The sequence below is a fragment of the Petaurus breviceps genome, unplaced genomic scaffold (genome assembly GCF_028583685.1).
Source record: "Petaurus breviceps papuanus isolate PSGF00001 unplaced genomic scaffold, PetGlider_PUasm1.0 65, whole genome shotgun sequence".
NCBI classification, from domain to species: Eukaryota; Metazoa; Chordata; class Mammalia; order Diprotodontia; family Petauridae; genus Petaurus; species Petaurus breviceps.
In genome coordinates this window covers 1767680-1793216 of record NW_027186436.1, presented here as the reverse complement: position 1 = coordinate 1793216, position 25537 = coordinate 1767680, and the positions used below count along the sequence as shown (strand labels likewise).

General features: G+C 45.1%; 1 protein-coding gene across 1 annotated transcript in view; it reads left to right on the top strand.

Annotated features, from left to right (window-relative positions):
- Positions 1-25311, top strand: part of BEGAIN (brain enriched guanylate kinase associated) — a 73034-nt gene extending 47723 nt beyond the window's left edge. Inside the window, exons 3-5 of the mRNA XM_069103903.1 lie at positions 15917-16024; positions 19264-19347; positions 23081-25311. Coding sequence (XP_068960004.1) covers positions 15917-16024; positions 19264-19347; positions 23081-24466 — 1578 coding nt within the window. The 3' untranslated portion in view covers positions 24467-25311. The remainder of the gene's footprint in view (positions 1-15916; positions 16025-19263; positions 19348-23080) is intronic.
- Positions 25312-25537: the final 226 nt, after the last annotated feature.

The window sequence follows — 25537 nt, the reverse complement described above, 5'->3', positions numbered from 1 at the left end:
AAAAACGAGCCTTGTGAGGTAGGAAGTGCAAGTTAGCTTTTGTTTTCTTTTGTTTGGACTGGACTTCTAATTTCAACAAGAGTCCAGGGAGGAACTTGCTCAGTCATTGCAAATCAGCATCTTCTTGGCAACTTAGCCTCTTAGGGAATTACCTGGGAGTACCAAGAAGTTAAGTGATTTGCCCAGGGCCCCACAGCCAGTATGGGGCAGAAATGGGACTTGAACCCAAGGCTTTCTGACACTGGGACCAGCTCTGTTCCCAGGCCATGCTCCCTGTCAGTGTGCAACTGTTATCCCATTTTACAGATGAGAAAAGTAAAAAGTTCAGAAGGCTGACATACCTTCTCTGTAGTCACTACGTGACAAAGACAAACTTAAGTCTCCTGCCTCCAGAACCAGGAGTCTTGCCCCTACACCCCATTTCTTTCCCACAGTGTCTTGCCTCTTATTCCCAAATCTCTACCTCTCCCACTCTGATGACTGTCCCAGAAGCCAGACTCAAATTTTAAATTGCTTTCCTGTCAAGAAGAATGTCCTGTCATTACCTCAGACTCAGCATATCTAAGACTGAGCTCCTCCTCTCCCTCTGCTAAACTAAGCTGTCTCCTCTTTGCATCCCCATTTCAGCTGATGCCAAGTGCCATCCAAGTCACAGAGCCTGAAAATCCTGGAGTCTTTGACTCTCCCCTCCCCCTCACATCTAACCAAGCTCCGACTCCTGTCAGTGCCACCTCCACAATGTCAGAGCTACCCTCACGACGTCCCTGCCACCATCCTCGTCACCCACATCTCACCTGGGCTGCTGCAGTGGCTAGGACAGCCCCTGACTAGGCTCTCTGATTCTCGTCACAGAATCTCAGGTGGAAGGGATCCCAGAAATGGTCATGTTCAACTTGTAACCGAAGAGAATGCTCTCTACAATATTCCTGACAAGTGATCATCTTGTCTCTGCTTGAATAACTGTGATAGTAACAATAGGTACCATGGAGTCGCAATAATAGCTGGCATAGGGTCACATAGAGAGTAAGTGCCTGGGGCAGAATTTGAACTCAGGCCTTCTGGACTCCAGGCCTTGTGCTCTATTCACCTGGTATTCATTGTACCACCTGGCTCCTCATACATGAGTAATGAGGTCATTGCAGTCCTCTAGTAACTATGGAGACCCCAACATGATAGGCCATTCTACTTTTGAACTGTTCTGGAATAGTAAGGTTTTCCTAATATAGAACCAAAATCTACCTCTTTTGCAAATTACAGACTGTTCTTAGACCTTTCCTCTGGAATGAATGCATGAATGAATGAATGGCATTTATAAAGCACTTGTTATGCACTAAGCCCTGTCCTAAATCCTGGAAATACAAATACTAGCAGCAAAAATAGTTGTCCCCTCAAAGACCTTTCTTCTATTGGGGAGATAACACACATAGGAGAATGGTGATTAGGGAGAAACATTTGACAGGGATGGTGAGGGATGTCGTTGGGGAGGACATTGGCACAGCCCATCCAAGACCAGTGTCAGAGCTGATTTGATAACACTCACTAGCTGTGTGACCTTGGGCAAGCCACTTAACCCCAATTGCCCTACCTTCCCCCCTCCAAAATAAAAGCAAAAACAAAAAACCAACAACAGAGCTGATTGGATCCCAGTTTCAGAATCAGGTGGGTGGAGTTGGAGTTCGGAAGACTTGAGTTCAAAGCCAACATCAGATACTGGCAATGGGACCCTGGGCAGATCATTTAACCTATCAAGGCCTTAGCTCCTCATCTATAAAATGAGGGAGTTGATTCAACCTTTAAGTTCTCTTTCAGCTACAAATCTATGATCCTATAAACTGGAAAGTAGGAGGAGAGAATTGGAGAAGGAATGCATACCTATGAAACATTGAGGAAGCTGTCCAGAGCCAGAAAAGAAGCCCACTGTCTCCCAAGCCTCATGGGATCATACAGATACAGTGTTAGAAGGCACTCCCCCCACCTCATTTTACAGACAAGGAAATAGAATCAGAGAGACTAAGTACCTTGTGGGTTATCACACAGGAAATAAGGAGAAGAAATAAGAACTGAATCCAGGACATAGGATCAGAGATCTGCGCAGCTGGAAGTCACCTTGGACCAGTCATCTTGTCCAACCTCTTTTTTTATAGATGAGAGAACTAAGGGCCAGAGACAGAAAGTGAGTTGCCTGTGGTGACACAGGTAGTGTCACAGGAAGATCAAACCCAGGTCCTGTGATTCCTTGTTCAGCCTTTTTATCCTTGAACTACAATGCCTCCCTCCATACCCTGCTGATGCCTGTGATTCTTTATACCTTACCACACTGTGTCCTCTGGGCTCAATATCACAAGTTCTTCTAGCCTTAATCTTCACTTCTCTCACCATCTTGGTCACCCTCCTCTGAGCATCATCTGAAACCAAAGCCATCTCTCCTGCCCCAGGAGACAATACCAAGAAGTTTCAGTCTTGGTTATAGCTTGTGACTCTAAAGCTCCTCAATTCTAACAGCTTTGTGGTTGTTTAGTCAATTAGTCACATCTGACTCTTTGTGACCCCATTTGGGGTATTCTTGGAAAAGATATGGGGTGGCTTACAATTTCCTTCTCCAGTTCATTTTACAGATGAGGAAATTTAGGCAAATAGGGTTAAGTGACTTGCCCAAGGTCACACAGCTAGTATGTGTCTGAGAACAGATTTTAACTTAAGTCTTCCTTTCTCCAGTCCCAGTGCTCTAACCACTGCACCACCTAGCTGCCCTGTCAGTTCTAACAGCATTTCCCACCAAAAGAGCTAGCATGGTCTGTAGAACTGAGTTGACTTTGCATTCAGGAAGAGGTCTGTCCATCCGGCCTTAAGTAAGGACAATGTAGAGACAAGGGTGATCTGGACCTTGGCAGAAGCAATGTCTGAACAACCCAGTCTCCAACCTGCCACTTCTTTCTCCCTTCTAGCCATGCAGGAAAGGGAGTGTTGAGGGAATATTTTGATCAAGGCTGACTGCCACCCTATAATTTATTTACAACACTGAAGTGTTTCACTCATGTACTGTCAACCTTCGCACTGTATGTGTGAGGCAGATGGTCTTGTTCCCCAGTTTACAGATTAAAAAACTAAAGCACAGAAGAGAATTGACTTGCATAAGGTGATAGAACATCAACGAGAGAGCTTGGAAGAGAACCCACTTCTCCCAACCTTCATGTTGTTCAGTCTCATCAAACCAGAAGTTTTTAAATATCAGCCACCACACAACAAAGAATGATGGGAAAGAGAACTGTCCCTGGAGTCAGGAGAGTTATGCAACATCATAGGTTTGGAGCGGGAAGGACTGAGGAGCCCTGTAGACCAACTCGTTCCCCTTACACAGAGAGGCGCTCATGCTCAGAGCCATTGGGACTTACTCAGAGGCACACAGCTAGTAAATATCAGAGATGGGCTGTAACCCAGGCCCTGACTCACAGATACTCACTCTGTCCACTCCCCTGTTTGGGTGGATATCTCTTAGCTGTAAAACAGCTTAGTGACCTTCCTCCATCACAGGGATATTGTAAGAAATTGATGAGGTTAGTCATGTTAAGTGCCTCACACGTCTGAATTGTCATTGCCCAGGGCTAAATTGTCTGGTTTTTGTACCTCCTGGCCATGGCTGGTCTCTGATATCTGTGGCTCTGTGAAAGAAGAATCAAAGAATGCCACCACTGCACATAAGCTCGAAGATTATTACATGTAACATATAAAGATAAAAATAGATATGTAGATATGTGCCAGAAAGGGGTAGGAGGCCCAGGGAGGAGAAGGTAGATTTGCAGAATAGAGGGGCCTCTAATCCATTTTCCATGTACTATCAGATTAATGTTCCTAAAGGATATCTCTCATCATAACACATGACCATCAAGAGAAGCGATGGGATAAAAACAGTGCTGAACCTGGATTCAAGAGGTGTGGGTTTGAATTTGAGCTCCTACAATTCTTAGCTGTGTGATCTAAATCAAATCATTTAAACTCATTGAGTTTTGGTTTATTAATAAAAATAATTATAATAATAGCTTTTTTATAGTGTTTTAAGGTTTCCTTATCACAATGCTGAAAGGTAGGTGCTATTATTATCCCCATTTTACAAAGGAAGAAATTGAGGCAGACACAGGTTGTGACTTGCCCAACATCTCTAAGCTAGTGTTTGAGAAAGACTCAGTCCTGACTCCAGGTTCAACAGTTCATCTAATAGGGGCATCTAGGTAGCTCAGTGAATAGAGCACTGGCCCTGGAGTCAGGAAGACCTGAGTTCAAATTCGGCCTCAGACACTTAATACTTACTGTGTGACCTTAGGCAAGTCACTTAAACCCAATTGCCCTGCCTTCCCCCTCCAAAAAGACAAAAAAAAATTCATCTAATAAAATGGGTCTCATATCACTTACACCTCAACAGGTCTGTGAGAAGACAATCAGGCAGTATGTATTAAGTGCTAAGAGGGAGAGAATTCCAGGCATAGGGGACAGCTGGTGCAGTCAGTGTATGGAGTGTCTTGTGTGAGGAATGAGAACAGCTTATATTTCTCTAACTCATTTAAGGTTTTAAAGTGCCTGGAACCCTGTTCTTCCTCAGCCCCACTTACTGACTTCCCCATCTTCCTTTAAGTTCTAAGACCCCCACCTTCTACAGGAAGCCTCCCCCAACCCCCTTTACTTCTAGTGCCTTCCCTCTGCTGATTGTTTCCTATGTATACCATCTATAGCTTGGTTGTATATATTTGCTTGTACATTGTGTCCTCCATTAGACTGTAAGCTCCTTGAGGGCAGGTGCTGTCTCTTGCCTCTTTTTGCATCACCAGCACTTAGTACAATCAATGCCTAGTGCTTAACAAATGCTCGATGACTTGACTGGACCTCTCTAGGCCTCCATTTTCTCATCCATAAAATTACTAGATGATTTCTAAGACCCCTTTCAGCTCCTCCAGTCTAAGGATTTTTGGTTTCTTTGCTCCAGTCTGTAGGCAGCCTTTCAGGAAGCCAGGTTCCACCAAAGGAAGCCCACGGGGAAATCACCACTCCCCCATCCACCTGTTGCCTCCCTGAGTCCCTGACTATCTCCAGCTACCTGTGCCAAAGTGGCCATTTCAAGTCCTCCATTCTACTCTGGGAAGACCTCTGCCCATCTACCCCTCCCCCTCTCCTCCTCCACTCAAACAACAATGCACAGAAGCCACTGCCCTGGCCTGCCTAGGTGAGGCGATGCCCAGGCTTCCCACTGACTCTGTTGGCTGACTGTTAGACTCCCTGTTTGGAAGATGTGCTCATTGTAGGAGAAATAGGCTGTGTTTTCTCAAAAGGTTCTCAGTTGCAACTAAAAATAGGCAGCTGAGGAGCATGCTCATTTGAGAAGCAGGGACTTTGGGATTACAGGAAAGAAGGAACATCTTCACTGCTCTTTTAAAAAGAATGTATTTGAGGAGGAGTCCTCCCTTAACTCTTCTACCTGAAGCTAATTATAAGTGCCTGCTATATTTGCATGTCAACTGGCTTCTGATTCATATTAATAGCAGAGCTATTTAAATTCAGCTGGGCTGGGCTGTGGCCTCTCTCCTGGAGCTTCAGAGTGTCAGAGATGAAAGAGGCCTTAGAATCTTGGAACACTGAGCAGGATGGGACCTTAGGACATAGAACATAGAATGTCAGAACTGGGAGGGGCCTTAGAATATAGAACACAAAATGTCAGAGCAGGAAGGGGTCTTGGGATCCTAGAACACAGAACATCAGAGCAAGTCAGGACCTTAGAACATAGAGCATTGAAAGTCAGAGCTGGGAAGGGACTTAGAACATAAAACATAGAATGTCAGGGCTGGAAGGGGCCTTGGAATCCTAGAACATAGAATGTCAGAGCAGGATGAGGCCTTGGAACATAGAACACAACGTCAGAGCAGGAAGCAGTCTTGGAATCCTAGAACACAGAACATCAGAGCAAGTCAGGACCTTAGAACATAGAACATAGAATGTCAGAGCTGAGAGAAACCTTTGAAATCAGCTAGTCCAACCCTCTCATTTTACTCGTGGGAAAACTGTAGCCCAGAGATGGGGAACAGCCTGCCTGAGGTCTCAGAATGAGCTTCCTCTTTCCCTATGTAAACACCTCTGTAACGATGGGTTGCTGTGGCAGCTATTTCCAGCTTACACATCCTTCCTTTTTCAAAAGACCTGACTGTAATGAGCTGACATTTCCATTTCACAGCCTCTCAGAGTCTGAAGCTTCCTAACACACACTTGAAGGATTGTCCCAATAGAGATTGCTAATTGTCCCGTGGCCTAGGGTTCACCCAAACATCTCAAGGATGAAAAGGGCCTGACTTACATGACTTACTGTCTAGTACAGAGACCCTAGAACTTTCCTTCTCTTTCAGGAATTACTGAAATCCTTTCTCTGGGCAGGGACAGAGCCTTTCAGCAGTTAAATGAGCGATTTAATCTTTAACCTGCCCTAGGTGAGGGAGCCCTGGGACTATGTCTGATTTCTTCTCTCAGAGAGTAGCATGAAGTATCGAGAAAAAAATCTGGCTTGGGAGAGTGAGCGTCATCTGCTTCTGTCATGGTTTCCATGTATCACCTTGAACCAAAGTGCTTCTCTCTCTCTAGGCCTCAGTTTCCCCATTTGTAAAATTAAGGAATTGGACTGGGTGGCCTCTAAGGTGCAGCTCTCAGACGTGAAGATTCTGCATCCTAATTCTCTTTCTCTACAATGGTACTGCCATCCTCCCAGCCACTTGGTCAGGACTCCTTTGCCCCTTCCCCTCCCTTTAACACCACTCCCCCCCCCACCCTCCCCATTCCCACCATCCTTTCAGGTCAAGCATGGTAACAGCAATGGTCTTAGAGCCAGGGAACCTGTGGCACACGGTAAGCCCTTAATAAATGCTTGTTAACTAAGTTCAAGTCAGTCCTGATTCTTACTAGCCAGTCACTTGTCCTGGGCAAATCATTTCACTTTCCATCCTGAGTCTCTACTTCATCATCTGGAAATAGGGATAATAATACAGTACTTGGACCACCTACCTCACAGTGTAGGTACCCTCCAGTAGTGAGAAAAGCACCAGTGTAAGCCACAAAGGGCTTAAGAAATGGGAGCTAATGTTATTAGACAAACTGTTGACTTTAAATATAATTTCTAAGAAGGATGATTCATTAGGAAAAGCTGTGAGGGGTAAGAGGGTGCCTCAGACTAGCATAGCTATAGAGAGCACTTCCTTCCCAAGCATCTGCCACTACACACACACACACACACTTCTCTCTTCCTCTTTTTACCCTTCCACTTCATCCCTTCCACTGCCTCCTTCTCCCTTTTATCCTTTCCTTCTTTTTTCTCCTTCCTTCTCCCCTCCCTTCCCTTTCTTCCTGTCTTCCTCTCCTCTCCTATCTTCCCCTTCCCCTTCCTTTCCTCCTATATCCTTCTTCTTTCCTATCTCCCCTTTCCTGTCTTTCTTCCACCCTCCCTCTCCTCTCCTTCCCTCTCTCCATCCTTTTTACCTTCCCTTTCCCTTCCTCTCCCCTCCCTCTCTTCCTATCTCCCTATCTTCTCCTATCTCCCCTTCTCTCTCCTCTCCCTATTTTCTCTCTCCTTCTTTTTCTTTTCTCTCTCCCCCTCTCCCTTCTTCCCTCCCTCTCTCCCCTCTATCATTCCCTTCCTCCATTTTTTCTCCCCCTCCTCTTGCTCCCTGTCTTTCACTGGCATAACAAGGGAGACTCAGACACACCTACACATTCCCATACACATAGATACAGCTACTCAGAGACTTGGATTCACAGAGCAATGCTCATGCTCACCCACATATACAAATACAGAGCAAGATTCACAGGTATATCCACACACACACACTCACACTCACTCACACACACACTCACACACACACACACTCACACACCCAGAGATACTCACAGAGGGACCACATATAACCCTCATAGCACCTCTTCCTGGGTCCTCCAGAATATGACACAGCTCAGCTCAGTACACATCAGTACAAGGGTCCCCATACAAGAATTCACCAATGGCTTGGTGATGATAGCTGCTTCCAAGTGAAATTGTTCCTTTCCCCCCAAAGCTTATCGTAGATGAGTCAGATATTTTAGTTTCTCTCACACTGATCTGTCAGTCATTTGACATGTTTACAGGATATTCCCTGGAAGGGCAGAGGGGGGTGTTATTAAGCGGCACAGTGGATAGAGTGCCAAGCCTGGAGTCCTGGAAGGTCTGAGTTCAAATCCAGCCTCAGACACTTACTAGCTGTGTGACCCTGGGCAAGTTACTTAACCCTGATTGCTTCAGTTTCCTCACCTGTAAAATGAGTTGGAGAAGGAAGTGGCAAACCATTCCAGTAGCTTTGCCAAGAAAACCCCAAGTTTTTGGGGGGTCAGGAAGGGTCGGACACAACTGAAAGGACTGAACAACGACCACACCACCCTGCATACAAAGTTAGACATCAGGTGACTGTACTGTAGAGAAAATAGAAGGACTAAGCCCGTGGGATTCGCGTTTGACGCCTGGGAAACAGAAGACTGCTCTGCAGTCTGATAGAGTGCCAGAGAGCGGTGCAGACAGTAAGTGCATAGAAAGGTGGAGCAGAAGGAGAGGGCTCCTGTGGCTGCAGTGATCATGAAGGGCTTCCTGGAAGCGGCATCACTTTAGCTTGTGCTGTGTTTGTCCTTCCTTCTTGAAGAGGACCGCGACATCAGGGAGGTGATGACAGGACTTGCAGGTGACTTGGATGCACGTGAGGGAGGGCTGTGCAAGGTCACCAGCCCCACTTTCCCCGCCAGAGCCATCTGGGTCCAGTGGCCAGAGATCCATCAGGACGACTCATAACTTCAGCTGGGCCTTGAAGGATGGAAAGAGGAAGGGAGAGAACAGGCATTATTAAGTACCCTCTCTGTGCCAGGCCCTGTATTAAGCACTTTACATACATTATTTCATTTGATCCTTACAACAACTCTGTAGGGTTAATGCTTTTGTTATTTCTATCTTACAGTTGAGTAAACCGAGGCAAATGTTAAGTGACTTGCCTAAAGTCACCCAGTTAGGAAATGTCTGAGGCTGGATTTGAACTCAGGGCTTCCTGACTCCAGGCCCAGTGCTCTATTCATCATACCACATAACTACCTCCAGCTAGTCTGGGCAGTATTTGGATATACAGAGAAAAGGGGAGAGAAGAAGAGAGGAAACAGTTGAGAAAAGAGGGGAGGGAAAAAGAGAGAGAAGCGGAGGGGACATGTCAAATGTTTGTTAAGTATAAGCTAAGGTGGGGTGGTAGGAATAAGCTTAGCGGCCCAGCTAGTGGGGAGGGAAAATGCTTAAAAACAAAAAAGAAGGCAAGAGGAATTGGGAGAGGTTAGGTGGTGGCAGATAATAAGAGGCTTTGAAAGCCAGGTAGAAGAATTTAGCCTTGATGTGATAGAAAAAAAAGGAGCCATCATATGTTCATGAGCCAAGATTAAAGTGGCTGAGTAGTTTTTAGGGAAAAAATTACCTTGAAACTGTGTAAAAGGTAGATTGGAAGGGGAAAGACTGGAGCCAGGGAGAGGGAGGAGGGGGTCCTTCAAATCCAAACAACATCTATTTTAGACTGCATTAGTGACCAGAGCAAGGGACAACAAGAGAGTTCCATTGTGAAATTGCATCTGGAAAATTGTGTTCTTTTCCAGATGCTACATTTTAGGAAGGACATTAACAAAATATAGCTGGACCAAGAAGAGAAGGGAGGAGGGAGCCATGACATACAAGGATTGGTTGTAGGAACCAGAGGGAAGACATGGTCACTACCTTTAAGTTCATGACTATTTAAAGGGTCTGCCATGTGGAAGTGAGTCTAAATGTGTTTGGTTTGTCTACAGAGAACAAATGTAGGAACCACAGGGAAAGGTTTTAGAGAAAGAGCTCTGATTAGTATAAAAGGAAAAACTTCCCAACAATCAGAGCTGTACAAAACTGCATCATGGGAGGGCTTTAGGTAGATGTAGATGACCCCTTGTTAGAAGGAGACAGCATGGTACAGTAAAATAACATTGGCTCTGGAGTAAAAGGATGTAGGTTCAAATCCCATCTCTAGTCTAAGTAACTTTGGCAGATCATGTCATCTCTGTGCCTCAGTTTCCCCATCTATAGAATGGTTGGATTAGATTGACCTCTAAGGTCTCTTCTTTCAGGTATAGGTTTTCCTAGATGATCTCTGAAGTCAAGTCAACAAGCATTTATTAAATACCTTTTGTATTCCAGGTACCATGCTAAACCCTTTTGACACAAAACCCCTTCCAACTCTGGAATACTGTGATCCCAGTCCACAAAGGGATTTACATCTCTTAATTCATTTGATCCTCCCAATGCGAAGAAGATAGTATAGGTATCATTTTTCTCATTTTAGAGGTAAGGAAATGGCCAGAGAGGGGAAGTAATTTACCTAAAGTCACAAAGTCTGGCCTTCTGGCTCCCAAGTCAATGCTCATTCCTGTATGCCACAAAGACTTCTCTGTGATTGAATATGTCTAATATAACTGTGATTGAAAATGTCTAACAAAACAGAGGCTAGTGCCTCTGAAAAAAGGGGAGGAGGGATGGGCAGGAAACCGAAGCATGTAAATCTGATAGTTCCTTTAGTAATGGCCTGGGAGCCCAGTGTGGTGCAGGTCCCACAAATTGAAGACAGTAGGGGAAGACAGAGAAGAGGTACCCCATTGGGAACCTCTGTTCCCTCACACAAGGTTCCCACTCAACCTCTCTCTCTTCCGATGCTTATCAGTTTCCATGGGAACACCAGTTGTCAGAGCCTTCTCTGCTGAGTCTGAGTCTGAAGGCAAGGCTGCTTTTCATAGATCCCTGGGGACATCTTAGGACCGCACTACTCAGGTCGGAGCTGCCCCGGTGCCAAACAGAAGGGTTTGTGGCACAGCAGAAAGAAGACTAGATTTGGAGTCAGATGACAAAGTCGTAAATCCTAGGTCTGAGTCTTTCAGTTTGTGTCAACTCTTAAGTAATTTGTTTTTTAGGCTTCAATCTTCTCATCTGTAAAATGGGGAAGATGTTGGACTAAATGATCTCTGAGGTCCCTTCCCACTTTAAATCCATGATCTAATGTTCTGCCACCTGTGACCTTTTGTTATTTTGATTTTCCCCACCCCAAGGAAGAAGGGATCCCTCATCCAGGAAGCAGCTCTGACAGTGGAATATGTGCCCCCCAACACTCCTTGCAGCCAGAACCTGATTAAAATGTAATTGGGAAATGTTTAAAGAGGTACCCCAGCCAAGGAAGAAGAGAAGCCCCCTATGCTTTGTACTTCTCGTGTGCACTTGTATTTGATTTTGTATTGTAATTATCCATGGACTTGTGTTATTCTTATGGGCTAGACTCCTAACTCCTTGAAGGGAGAACCATACCTTGGGTTTTTTTTTATCTCCTGTTATGCCAAGCACACAGTAAATGTGTGTAGAAAAACATTAATAAAAGAGAAATTATTAACTGCTTTTAATTGTTCAGCACCATGTTGGGCACTGATTGGGAGAATAGTTATTAAAGGACTGGCCCAACTCTCCCATTTTACAAAGAAGAAAAAGGAGGCCCAAAGAACTGGGGTGACTTAAGCATAGCCATATAGCAATGAGACACAGAGTTAGGGTTTAAAATTCAAGTCTCCCTAATTCCTGACACAATGTTCTACAGTCTACACCGGGCAGTCATGTTTTCATGACCTCCCTAGGAGTCCACAAGTGCAAGCCCTCTCTCTAATACTTCTCAGCATTTCCTATCACATGTAGCACAGGGATGTGCCCCCTATAAAGCTCAGTACAAACTTGCTAGCTGATTTGGCCATGCTCAGCAACAGCAGCAATAATGATTGATTGAAGCAGCTCCATAGGCACCAGGAGTGCAGAACTGAAGTCCTACGACTCTAGTTTTAAAGTGATTTAGAGGAAATGACTATAGTAAAGTGGAAAAAATCAGAAGACCTGAATTTATATCCTAGCTTTACCTCTTTTTACCTGTATGACTATTGACAAGTTATTTACCTTCTTCTCTGGGCCTTGCCTTCCTTGTCTATAAAATGGGATTGGATTGGATGATCCTTCCAGGCTCTAGGTCCTGTGAATCTAGTGGGGGGGATAGAGGAGGATGGATTTTTTTTTTCACTGAGATTATGTGAGAATAAGAGAAAAAGTCTGGCAACTTCCAGGATCTCTGCCTCTTATGTTCTCCACTCTTCAGTGTAGCATAGTGTTGGGGGGAGGAGCCCTGGACAAGCGCCAGTGGACCAGGGTTCAAGTGCAAGCTGTGACCAAAACCTACTGGGTGAACATATACAGTTGATCTAAGCTCTTTGGTCCTCAGGCTCCTCTGTCAAGTGAGTGTTGAACTAGTCAGTCTAGTACCTTCCAGCTTTAAATTTTTTTGTGTTTTGTTTTTGGGGTTTTTTGCATATGATTCCTGTGACAGGAAACTCAGCAGTCTGAAGAATAGAGAACTCTCTATTGAAATCAGAAAGGGCCCTCTGGCCAAAAACTGATTATCAAATTATGTCTTCCAAGCTTTGAAAGAAATGTGTATATTTTATGCTCATAAATTCTCCAGCTCAGGCTGTGCAGACGGTAGCATTGCCTGTGGTTTTGGCATTTGGGAGAGGGTAAATTGCTGTAAACAAGATCTCTAATGCAAAGTTGCTGTGATAAACCTTTAATTACTCTTCCCAATCATTGGCACACAGAATCCTAGAATTGGAAGTTATCTTAGAGGCTGTTTGTCCAAACCATGCCTGAATATGAATCTCTTCCTCAATATTATCTGGCTTCAGCTTGAAGACCTCCAGTGAGAGAGGAAGTCATCTTCCTGCCAGGGCAGCCCATTTCACCTAGAGGAAGCTTTTCCTCCCTCAGACTTGCACCCATAGTGCCCAGTTCTGCCCTTTGTGGCCAAACAGAATGAGTCTTATCTCTCTTTCACGTAATAATTTTTTTTTTTTTTGCTTTTTGGAGGGCAATTGGGGTTAAGTGACTTGCCCAAGGTCACACAGCTAGTTTTGTGTGTGTGGTGTGTGTTAAGTGTCTGAGGCCGGATTTGAACTCAGGTTCTCCTGACTCCAAGGCTGGTGCTCTATTCACTGTGCCACCCTTTCACGTGATAAATTTGAGGCTCCTTCTGAGAGGAGGAAGCTGACATGGAGGAAGGGGTTACTAGTCCTCCAAGGAATGACAGAGTAGAACCACAGAAGTGATAAGTAACTATCAGTAAGAGTAAGAATAGGAATGATTAGGGACTTCTTGCTTAGAAGTAGTGCAGTACCTATATGTCAACCTGATAACAATAGAGATGTTGTTTTCCTAGATTATGTGGCTAAGGCTCTTACTTCCTAGGATTTGCCAGCTTGGCTAACTAGTATCCACTTCTTTGATTCATGTGGTCACATATGACTTGGGAGTAGCCAGAAGGAACCCAGGAAATATTGCCCAAAATGACAAATTCTTAGACAAGAGACTGAAGACCTACAGGTTGTTGTATTTTTTACACTCACTGTTTGCCCATTAAAGGCAAGAGATTTTGGAACTCATCTTGGAATTTGGAATTCAAAATTCTGTAAAAAAAAAAAATGAATGCTAAAATATTGTCTTTACATGTAATTGGAGAAAAAATAAAATACTATTTTTTAAAAAAGGCAAGAGATCTGGAAAAGAAAAATCAATTCAGGCAGTGAACAGCCATCTAAGAAGGTGATACCTGAGAATAAGATTTGGATTTCTGGACCACAGATTAAAAATATAGGAATAGATGTCGAATGCTCAAGAATTAAATCGTTTCAATGGTGACAGAAAATGAGAATTGTCTGAAAACTCTATAGAGGTTGTAGGAGTGCCAGGACAGTGAGAACTACAGTGTCTTAGCAAAAATAACTTTTTCTGAGGGAATAAATTTATGTTGCCAGCAGCAGGTGGAATTCCTTGCAAAACTCCTACAAAATAGCCATACTCCTTGGAGAAGGGCGATAGTCTGTTTGGTTTCCATGGAGTTTCCCCACTTTCTGAGTAAAGCCAGTGCATTATTCATACAGTGCAAGTCCAATGAGAAAAGATTTATTTTCTCAGCAAGCTCCAAAGTAGTTTACCTTGCCAGTGAATCTAAACCACAGAATGGTTATGACAAAGGCTTGAGAAGACTGTAGGAGACTGAGAGGGACTAGCTTGAATGGCCCTGAGAGCATCCCCAGTTCTCTTCTTGGAGATGAGAGAGGAAGCATATTTGAGTGCTCTGTGCTCCTGTATTAATTTATGGGCTTCTCTGAGACCTTAGCATCATAGGCATTTTTTTTTGTGGTAAGTGAAACAAAAGCTACCTCATACTTGATACTCATATTGCATACTGAATACATATGCTGGAATGGAGATAATGTTTTAGGAGACCTTAGTTGTGAGCCTTTGTTTATAAGTTGTCAGCCTTTCTTTCAGAGATTTATTTAGAGTTTTATGTACTCTGCACTATGGGCAGAGACAAAGGGAAACTGACCTCATGTGACCCCAGGTTCCATAAAGGGCTTTGAACCATATACAATATGAGCTACAAGGAATGTCTTAAAACCAAGTCAGATTGAGGTTTCTGACAGAAATCTTGTCTTTGATAAGCAGGAAGTTGGGCTTAAAAAGTACACTAAAGTCTGAGGGCTCTACTATCTTACTGGTTATTCTGTGTTCTTTGAGCTTGGTTCCTGTGGGAAGACTGGGTTTTGATGCTTGTGGTGCAGGATGTCCTTTGGGAGAAGAAATGTCTATTACAATGATGGCTGTGAGAACTAACAAACTATTTACAAGTGGAAGGAGAAAAGCCAATCTACTAAGGGTTTTTCTCTAGTCTAGTGATGAAGTATGTGAGTTCTTTGCCTTTCAAAAAGAGGCGTACCTTAAGTCTTTGAAATTTCAGCTAAAGGAAAGATGGCAAAGTCTGCTGTTTCTACCATGGGGAAAAGGCAGTGTCTCAGCTGTTGAGTCCAGCTGAAGCTAGAATCTGGAAATAATTTCCCCAGTGAAAACGTACTTGGCAGCATCCAGCATTGACCACACAACAGCAAAGCACTGTAAAGCAGGGGTCTCAGGAGACCAGCAGGAAACAATGTCCAGAAAAGAGCAGATTCCACGTCCCTACCCAGCAGAGAGTACCTCCTGGCAGAGACAACTGGGGCGCAGGCCCAGTGAAAGTAGAACAAAGACACTGGCTCTGTCATACTGAAGTCTCCACCCATGCACATCGGCCACATGTATTCTCTATCTGTGTGCCGTGGTTACGTGTTTCCTAAGTATGTGTTCCTCTATGTATGTGCCCTTCATGTGTCTGTCCCACTGGTGGTATGTGCATTTGAGGAAGATTGTACTCCAGGTTCATGAAGAAAATGTTCTGCTGTGACTTTTCTTATTATAATAGTACTTTAAATTCTCTCTATTGAAACAGATGAGCAACTGTTCTGGAATTTATAATCTTATCGTTTCCTAGGGCTAGTTGGGGGGCATGAACCCAGGTGACCTTGACTGAGCTCGCCCACTGGGTCATTTGCTTTTCGGAACTTAAATAAACACCTGCAAGATTTCACCTTTTACCCCAAACCAGTTCCAGCTTGGTCATAACTTTTTGGAACCTGATTATTTCATCTAACAATATGTTATCCCTCCTTCCCAGTTTTGTGTACTTGACAAATTTGCTTATCTGTGTATAAACCATTCTACATTTCACCTGGACACTGAGCCAGCCAGGTAACCTCCCAAGGTTCCCTCAGACCTCTTGGGATTTTTCCCCTAAGCAATGAGGCCCTCGGCACAGAGAGCACTTTTCTCCCAGGGTTCCCCCCAGGCAGGAGGGAGCCCTCAGCAGCAGCCTTTCTCCCAGAGCAACCCCACTGACCATTGCTCCCTTTCTCTGCCCAGGGTCAACACTATGAAGAGGAGAAAAGGGCCCTGAGCCATGAGATTGTAGCCCTCAACAACCACCTCCTAGAAGCCAAGGTGACAATAGATAAGTTGTCAGAGGACAATGTAAGTATTGATTTGGGAACCCTTCCCCAGGTACCCATGATAGCTGTGGGGAAATCCATTCATTGTATTTACTCCTCACACACACAGACACTCTTTTATGGTTGATAATCAAAGTCTGCCCAGTTCTTACAAGATGAGGAAATTGAGGGAAGAGAACTCAAGATTTTGGCTGCGGGAGGAATATTGAGGGAATTCTCATTTGGTAAAGTTCTGTGGTCACTCATGAGGTGTCAAAGGGTTAATTGTCACAGGACAGTTCCAAGAACACATCTAGAACATGTCAGAAAAATGTTTTCATAACAGCTATTCTAGCTTTGGGGGAGGTTGTCTTATACCAGACTCCAAAGGGAGGGAAAGAAAAAAAGTTTTGAGTTCAGGGGAAAATATTGAAATAGAATGGTTTTTCTAATTGCAAAGTGATTGCCCCATCTCAGCCTTCCACCCCCTCAAAATGACTGTCATTGCCATGAATCAGGACTGGCCTTGCCCATAGGTAAAATGGACAGTTAATCTAGACAGTTATCTACAGAGTGACTTCAGGGACACCAATAACGGCCTGATAGCCAAGAAAATCTCTCCCCACCTGCTAGCAGGTGCCCAGACAGCTGCCATTTCATCCTTTTGACTGAAGACTTGGACCCCTGTTACTGGGAAGCTCCATGTTATTATATTTGTAGGATTTGAAGGAAGTTCATGGAATGTTGGAGCTGGAGGGGACTTCAAAGTTTATCTAGTACTAGTTTTACAGAAAGGAATCAGAGCGGGTAAACATGACATTGAACCTAGGTTCTCTTGATCCAGAATCAATGCTCTTTTCGCCAGATAACAGTATCTTCAGAGAAGCTGGTGTAATTTCTTTTCAGGTTTTGATATTAAGTGTACATGAAGGCTCCAGGAGCAGATTTAGATTGAAGTGGGGGTGGAGATAATAGTGGGTAAAGAGGTCAAGTTTCACCAGCTATATAGGAGGGAAGGGAGAAGGAGAAAGGGCCCGGGATGGGTGAAGTGGCCTGAAGACACCAATGTGGCTTCTTGGCAGGGTTGCCAAGGGATGATGCCACATGATGGATGCCCTTATTGTCCAAGGGTCAAATCTGGCATATCAAGTCCAGTGCCCTCTGGACTATGCTGGGACCATCAAGCCTTGAAATAAGGAATGAGCTTTGGATGGAGTTCGTTTCCATAGCAACTTGGGGGGAGGGTATGAGACTGAGTCATCACCAGGGGTAGCTCTCCATCCAAGCCCATCAAACAGCTATGTGAGGGTAACAGCCAAAATTATGTGCACATGCAACAGAGATTTTTAAAATCTATCTATAAATTTAATAGTTGGTGTTCCTACTGTTTGCATCTGTTTTCCCAGCACCCAGAAGGCTGATAGTGACACATAGATTCATTGGCTTAGATCTGGATGACATTAAAGTCAGTTTTTCCCCTATTCATTTCCTCCCCAATATTCTCATCTGTCACTTTTATATAATAACAACAATAATAATAATAGAAATAAAATAATAGCTTATATATTTCTATAGAACTTCTTGCTGTAAAGAATGGTTTACTCACAACAGATCTGTTAGGCACAGGTCTAAGTATTATTTCATACATTTTGTAGAGGAGGAAATAGAGGCCCAGAGAGGTGTTGACTTACCCAAAACTGTTTACGGTAAGTAAATATCATTGTCAGAACTTGAATCCATGGCCTTCTGAATCTAAGTACAAATTCAGTGTCCTTTCCCCTGCACCACTAACTCCTAGGATGTGACTTCCCTGGAATAGTATGATATGAATAGGGAGTGACCCCAACGATGGCACTCCTAAGCCCAGCTGACAGCAGGAGAGGTCACCTCTCAGAGAAACACAAGCACATCTGTCTCTTTTCCCTTCCCATCTTGCTTCTGTTGAGTATATTCCTCAAGTCGTTTTTAGAAAGAACCCAGAATAATTTGGAAACACCCACATTCTCTATCCCGCCTCCCCTCAGAACCAAGGGGAAAAAGCACCTCATTCTTGGGAATCCGTTAGCTGGACTTGTGTGGTACAAGGAGGTTATAAAGGAGAACTTTGCTCAGAATTGGACTGAATAGAGAACCTCTGAGGTCACTTCCAAACTGGAGGTTTTGTGAGTCTGAAATCCGAAAGTTCAGGAAGAGGAAATGATGCTTCTATGGCCCATGGCAAGGACTTTATTAAAAGCAGAGGATTTAGAGCTCCGTTATCGGGACTTGAGCAGAGGAGGAGCCTGGGACAGACCTTGCCAGTCTGAGCTAGAAGGTCATGGGCACACAGGGAGAGAGGGATGCTGTTTTGGGTGCTACAGAGGGAGTTAAGATGAGGTGCTCCAACCCCAGGTGGACCAACAAGGTGCGTATCTCAGCCTACAAGGAATTCCAGGAGACTAAACTGACCCTTGGTTAGCTTGCTGGAATGGCCTGGTTCCCCAGTCTCCTCTAGTCCCCCCACATACGTCTTTGTCTTCCTCCTGCACTTTCTCCTAGGTTCCCCTAAGTCTTAGATAGACGGTCAGTGCAATGCAGTGGCTCTCCTGGGTCTCTTGGTCTCTTCCTTATTTGATTATCCTTTGGGAGCCAGTGAGGTACAGTGGGAAAATGTGCTGGACTTGGCATCAGAGGACCCGGGTTCAAATCCCAGTTTTTCTCCTCATCTTTTGTATAACCTTGGGCACTTGGCCTCAGTTTCCTCATTTATAAAATGAGACTGGACCAGATGACTACTGAGATCCCTTGTAGTTCTAAATTGTATGAGATAACAATTCCTCCTGAATCCTTTTCAGAACATTTAAGTTCAGAGTTCAAAGGGACTTTAGAACATATAAGTTCAAAGGGATTTTAGAACATAAAATATTAAAGTTCAAAGGAGACTTAAACATCAGCTAGCACATCTCCTTCATTGGACAAAATTAATAAAGACATGGGAAGGGAAAGGACTTGCCCAAGATCTCACATATTTAGTAGAAAATGACAGTAGTTGTGATTTTTTCTGTGTAAAACTTTCCAATTATTAATCATGTTGCTTTCTTTCAAAAAGGATTTTTTAAAATGTTTTTGTACTACAAAGAATTCCCCTGTGCTCTGGGGAAGCCAAGTTCCAGTGCTGATGCCCAGAGCAGAGGAAATCCACCATGGGCTGTTTCCTCCCCAAGAGCCTTACTCTCATTGGTCACTACTGACAATGGGCCTCCTTGAGCCCCACGTGCCAATCAGCCTTCTCTTGTTTTTTAGGAGCTCTATAGGAAGGACTGCAATCTAGCGGCTCAGCTGCTTCAGTGCAGCAAGACGTACGACAGGTCCCCCGCGGTGTCGGAGGTAACGTGACCAAGCTTTGTGCCTTTGCCTGGGCTGTGGGCACTGTATAGCACCTCCTGGGCTCTGACCCCAGCCAGACATGGCATCTGGCAGGGGTGCTATGTGGCACCTCCCGGGCTCTGACCCCAGCCAGACAGGCATCTGGCGGGGGTGCTGTGTGGCACCTCCCTGGGCTCCGACCCCAGCCAGACACGGCATCTGGCGGGGGCAGGGACTTGAGGTGCAGGGTTCCACTGAGCGGGCGCAGCAGGGGGCTCAGGGCAGAGAACCTGGCAGGGGGAAGCTTTGAGGGTCCCGATTCTCCTTTTCCTTAACTGACACCAGTACATAAAGAAAGGGAAAACTGGAAGTCAAGCCCCAGGTAAAATCCCAGGTCTCTTACAAGACCTTTATTGGCCCTGTAAGGGGGCTAAAAGTGCTGGAAAATCCTTCTTCTGCCTGGGAGTATTAAATTCCTAATCCAGTTGGTCTCAAATAACCAAGGCTAGAACAGACAGACCCTGAAGTAGTAACCATTTGCTATTTTTATTATAAGTATTTCATTATTAGAATCATTATTAATGATCTAGGACAGATATGTCAAACTCACAGCAGGCCGCAGAGTGTGGCCAGAATCAGATTAAAGTGTAATTGGAAAATGTTTAACAAAATAAGTAAAAATACAACATAGACAATGTTCATTTGTAGTTTTCTAAGTAACCTGCAGGGACCATTTCTATTTGAGTTTGGAACCATTGGTGTAGGAAGGGACAGACTCTCAGAAGTGGCCTATGGAGGTGTTCCTGAGCCCTGAAGGCTAGAACTAGTGAACTCTATCAAGTCCTGCCAGGCTAAAAAGGCTTCCATTATGTTTAGTGTCACAGGATGTGTCTGTTATCCAAGGATGGGGCCATAAATAGTAGAGCCAGGATTTGAACCCATGTTTTTTTTTTTTAATTTTACTACTTTCTATACCAAGCTGTTGTCAAACCAGTTTTTGGTTTGACCTTATTGGAAATGGAATTGATTATTTTAAGTCTTGGGCCCTCTAGTCAAGGAAAATGGCACCCAAGTAATTTACCTTGGATTGGACTGGGCCTCTAGAGTGGCCTGGTCCCTCCTTTATAAGAAGCCCTGGGCCTTCCTCCCCTCATACTGCTTCTTCCCTCAGCCTTTGATATTAACTAAGTAAGTATAAGTGTGGGGTCATCAGTAGCCTGATTCACGAAAATTAGGAAATCTTTTTGACTAAAGAGGGATTGTCCTGTTCGATGGTCTCTCCCTCCCCACTTACCTCTTAATGCACCCACCTTCTAGAGACCTCTCCCACCCATTCCTTACCTTCTCCCACTCCCTCTCCTTCCCATCTCAGTCTTTTGTCATCTCATCTCCCTCCCACCAATTTACTACATATGTGCTGTCCCCCTTCCTTTCCATCCCTTCCTCATTATCTCCTATTGCCCAGTTCTACTAACCTGTTAGTCCAAACTAAGTCCAATAGCAGCAGTTTTCCACTGTTGAGAATGTCATAATCAAATTTCTGAGAGTAAACAAGAAAGCCAACATTAATGAAGTTTCTATCACTGTTCTAAGTGCTGAGGTTACAAAGAAAGGCAGAAAAACAATATATACACATATATAAACATGTGTGTACACAATACACCGACTACATGTTTTCATGTATATGTACACATACACATGCATGTATAACATGTGTACCCACATGTGTATATATATATTAATACTTCAAGAATTTGATACTTTTGTCCTCTCTTCCATTATCCATTCTTTTCTGACATAGATCACAGCCCTCCCCCATGCCTTAGTAAATGGTTTAGGAGGCTGCTGTAATCAGCATACTTTATCACACCATTTTAAACTTTTCACCCTTGTTATTTTGTTATATCATCAACATTGTCATTGGAGGGACATCAGGACGTAGTAGGTGGCAAGTTGGCCTCAAAGTCAGGAGAACCTGGGTTCAGATCCTGCTGGCTCTGTGACTTTAAGCAAATCTCAACCTCTCAGCATGCCAGGCCACTCTCTTAAGACTATATATGGCTTGCAGAAAAGGTACTAACCTTCTTCCCTGATAAAGGGAATTCCTTCACCCGGGAGCTCCCTGTACAGTGATATCACAGGTCTCTTCTCTAGCCCTCATCAACAGAAGAGCAGTCAACATTTTTTTTTTACCAAAGCAACTCTTTTAATTGCCAGCTATAAGGAACTAAATGGATTGCAATCTGTGTCAGTGGAAGGAAATCACAAATCCTTGAAGTAGTATAAAAGGAATAGCTCACGCTTCTTCCCATTTTCAGTGGAGCTGAGTGATACCCATTTTGCAGACAATGAGCCTGAGGCTTATGGAAGACTTATCCAGGGTCCCCCAGTTAGGGCACAGCAGAGCCTGGATTCAAACCCCAATGTCACAAACACCAGGGTCGTGTTCTTCCTGATAAATCAAGCTGTTTGGGATATCTGCAAGGGAACCCATGCAGAGCATTGACAAATAGATCAAACAGTAGTGTGATGACTTCACTGTGCCAACCCCACATCACACACACACACACATACACACACAGATACACACACAGATATACATACGTGTGCATGTGCGCACACAATATACTCTGACGACACATGTGTACATACATGTGCACATACTCAGATACCCATGTACCCACATTCAGACACATGTATGTACACACATGCACACATACACACACCCCTGGGGTGTTACAGGCACAGTTCTCTTGATTTTGTCCTTGGTGGTGAGGCCATCAGTCTCATTTCACTTACCTTTCTTCCTTCAATCTTTGTTGCATCTGTAGCTGTTGTGTCTAATATTGCTGCTGGCAGAGCCTGCCCCTGGCTATGGTGTCAGCAATATTACCTGCCTTATTTCAGGTGGAGGTGACTGGGGGAGAGGAATAGGGGGAGGAAGGATGGGATGAGAATTGTGCCTAGAGGTGGGATGAGTTAGGGGATGAGCTGGGGGCAGTGAACAAAGGGGAATCTTAAAGGACTCTGTGTTTGGAAAGGCAAAAAAGCCTTCTTTGCCAAAGTCTTCTGGTCTGGAATCCCATGCCCCAGCCATATTGGGGCAGAGAAAGAGTAGGGAAGGTGAATAGATTAATAAGAATCACTTATTAAGCGACTATGTGACATGCACTGAGCTAAGTGCAGCAGATAAAGACTAGATTTTGTACGTTAATGAAGTTAGAGTTAGAAAGAGACCTTAGTATCATATATACCAGTGATGCAATGGGGATTCGAGATCATTGATTTCAACACTGTCATTTTAAAGATGGCAAAACTAAGACCTGAAGGAGGGAAGAAACAAGGATTCCCAGCAAGTCCCTGGCAGAACCCGAATCTCCCAATGCCTGACCTTTAGGTTCCTGCCTAAAAACCCTAACAGCATTCTGGTTTTTTGTTTTATTTTTTAATATTTCCATGCTGTTCGTGAATATTGGACTCCTTTGTTGGTAATGGAATGAAAGGCCGACAAAGATGTAGAAAGGAACTTTTTTCTTGAAACCTAGGTTTAGTTCCAGAGCATCCCAGAAATATCCAAAGGTTTTCTGTTTTAGACGATATTCCCCAACGATCTTCACCATGACCCCATACTGTTTTATGAGCACTACCTGGTGGTTTGTATCATGGCCACATTGGCCTGGTTGGATGCTGAGACTGACTTTGACCCTTGTCTTTTCCCTCTCTCCCCTCCCTCCCTCACCTCCCTGTGTTCCAGCTGCCATCTGACTTTCAGGAACGGGTCAGTCTCCATATGGAGAAACATGGCTGTGGCCTGCCGGCCCCCCTCTGCCACCCATCCTTTGCTGACACCATCCCCACGTGCGTCATTTCCCAGGTCCTGGACAAGCCTGACCCTAGCAGCCTGTCCTCCCACCTGTCCAATGCCTCTGCCAGGGACCTGGCCTTCCGGGAAGCAACTGAGAAAGTCAGCCCTCGGACCCAGTTCAAGTCAGACATCTACTGCAGCGACACAGCCCTCTACTGCCCCGAGGAACGCCGGAGGGACCGCCGGCCGAGCATGGATATGCAGGTGAAGGACGTGGGCTTCCTGCGGTCCCAGCACTCCACTGACAGCACGGCCGAGGAAGATGGTTTCCACTCCAGCTTCTCCCATGAGGCCTTCCCTGAGTACGTGGCCTCCCTGCCCACCTCCAGCTCCTATTCTAGCTTCAGCGTAACCTCAGAGGAAAAAGAACATGCCCAGGCCAGCACACTGACGGCTTCTCAACAGGCCATCTATCTGAACAGCCGGGATGAGATCTTCAACCGACAGGCGACTGCGGCTTATGAGAGGCCCTGCAGCCCGTGCTTTGCCACAGTCCAGGCCCCACAGCATGTGGAGCTAGGCCCCGAGGGTCAAGCCACACCCCCCTTTGTCAGGACGCTGTCCCCATATGCTGGGGATCCCTTCCGCTTCCCTGCCACCCTGGAGACCCAGCAGGCCCTGGTGGCCCAGAAGCTTCGCAGTGAGAGCCGTAGCACCCACCGCTCAGATGAGGAGCTGCCAGGTCGGTGGCGGTCCCTGACCGTGGAGGACATCGGTGCCTATTCCTATCCCGAGGCTGGCCGTATCTCCCCCCACAGCTTCCCTGAGCAGTACTTCACTGGCAGCCCTGGCAAGAAGGCAGACAGCCGGGCCAGCCCCATCTACCCAAGCTACAAGGCAGACAGTTTCTCAGAGGGAGATGACCTCTCCCAGAGCCAGCTGGTAGACTCCTGCTTCCTTCCTGAGGACAGCAACATGAATCTGAACATAAGCCCGGGCCGCCCACCGGACCAGCTGCCTACCTATGCACCCAGTGAGGCTGGTAGTGAGAGGCTCACAGTTCAGATGTGTGGGGATGGCAGGGTGAGCCCTGTCCCTGAGGGCAGTCCCAGACTGGGTAGCAGCTATGCCAATGTGAGCCCTGCGAGCTCAGCCGGCTCCCTGGAGCCAAGCTCCATGGAAGCATCCCCAGAAATCCACCTGTCTTCCAAGGAGCCCGGCCTCCACCCATCCATCCACAGCAAACAACAGCAGTTCCAACGGACTCCGAGTACCGGCCTGAGCCGGAAGGACAGTCTGACCAAAGCACAGTTCTATGGGACCCTCCTCAACTGAGCCTCCCCCAGAATGCAATAAGGATCACATATGGAATGCTTGGGCCACAAATTCCAGAGTCCAGCAAGAGAGAGAGAGAGAAAGAGAGTGAGAGTGAGAGAGAGAGAGAGAGAGAAAGGGAGAAAACATTTTCTCCTCTTCCCCACCCCCACCCATTTGCCCCTGGGGATAAAAAGTTTGCAGCACCAAGAGCATTTTTTTCACACAAACATCTTTTCCACCTATGAGATGAACTCCCTTTTATAGATCTAAACTATTTTTATAAAGAAAAGTGGTATTTATTAATACACAGCCTCCAGCTCTCAGGACAGTGAGCTGTCTTTTCCCTTTGAGTGCATTTTCAAACAAAAATCTCCTTTATTTTTCTGCATGAGGGCCACTTGTGCCTACCTCTTAGAGGGAAAGGATGGAGCCACTGTGGTAGAGAAACACACACACACACACACACACACACACACACACACAATGAGATAGAAATTTCCACAAACCACAGAACAAAGCAATCCCAGGAACTGTCCTGAGTAAAACTTGAAAGGAAAGGGAATTGAAAAGGGGCAGGGCAGGGGGGAGGGGAGAGTCTATTTTTAAAAGTATAAAAGAGACAAGCCCCAAGGTCTTTCATAATATTCTATTTCTGAGTAAAACCTGGCTGCACAAAGCGAGGCAGGCATTTTGTTCTCCCAGCCCATCGTGTTTCTGCTTTCCTATTCTCAGTTGTCTACTACCTCAAACATAATTGAGGCGTTTTGTCACCTATTTTCCATAGGCTTGCGTTTATATCGTCCATGATGCATGCAGTGTCCCAATTAGTACTGTATTTTGCATTACTTAATAAAAGAAACTGGTGGACATAGTTTGAGGTGTCTGATTTTTCTCCTCATGAAAGCTTATCTCAGGGAATTTAAATTATTAGCATTGGTCTATCCAACTTTTTCCCCTTAAAAACAAGGACCAGGTGGGAAGAGGGATTCCACTGTGTGGGACGGGGTGGGCAGGAAAGAGCTACTTCCCAGTGAATGCCGAGAGAAAACTGAGCCCAAAGGCAGTCTGGGATGGGGATTCTGAACACAG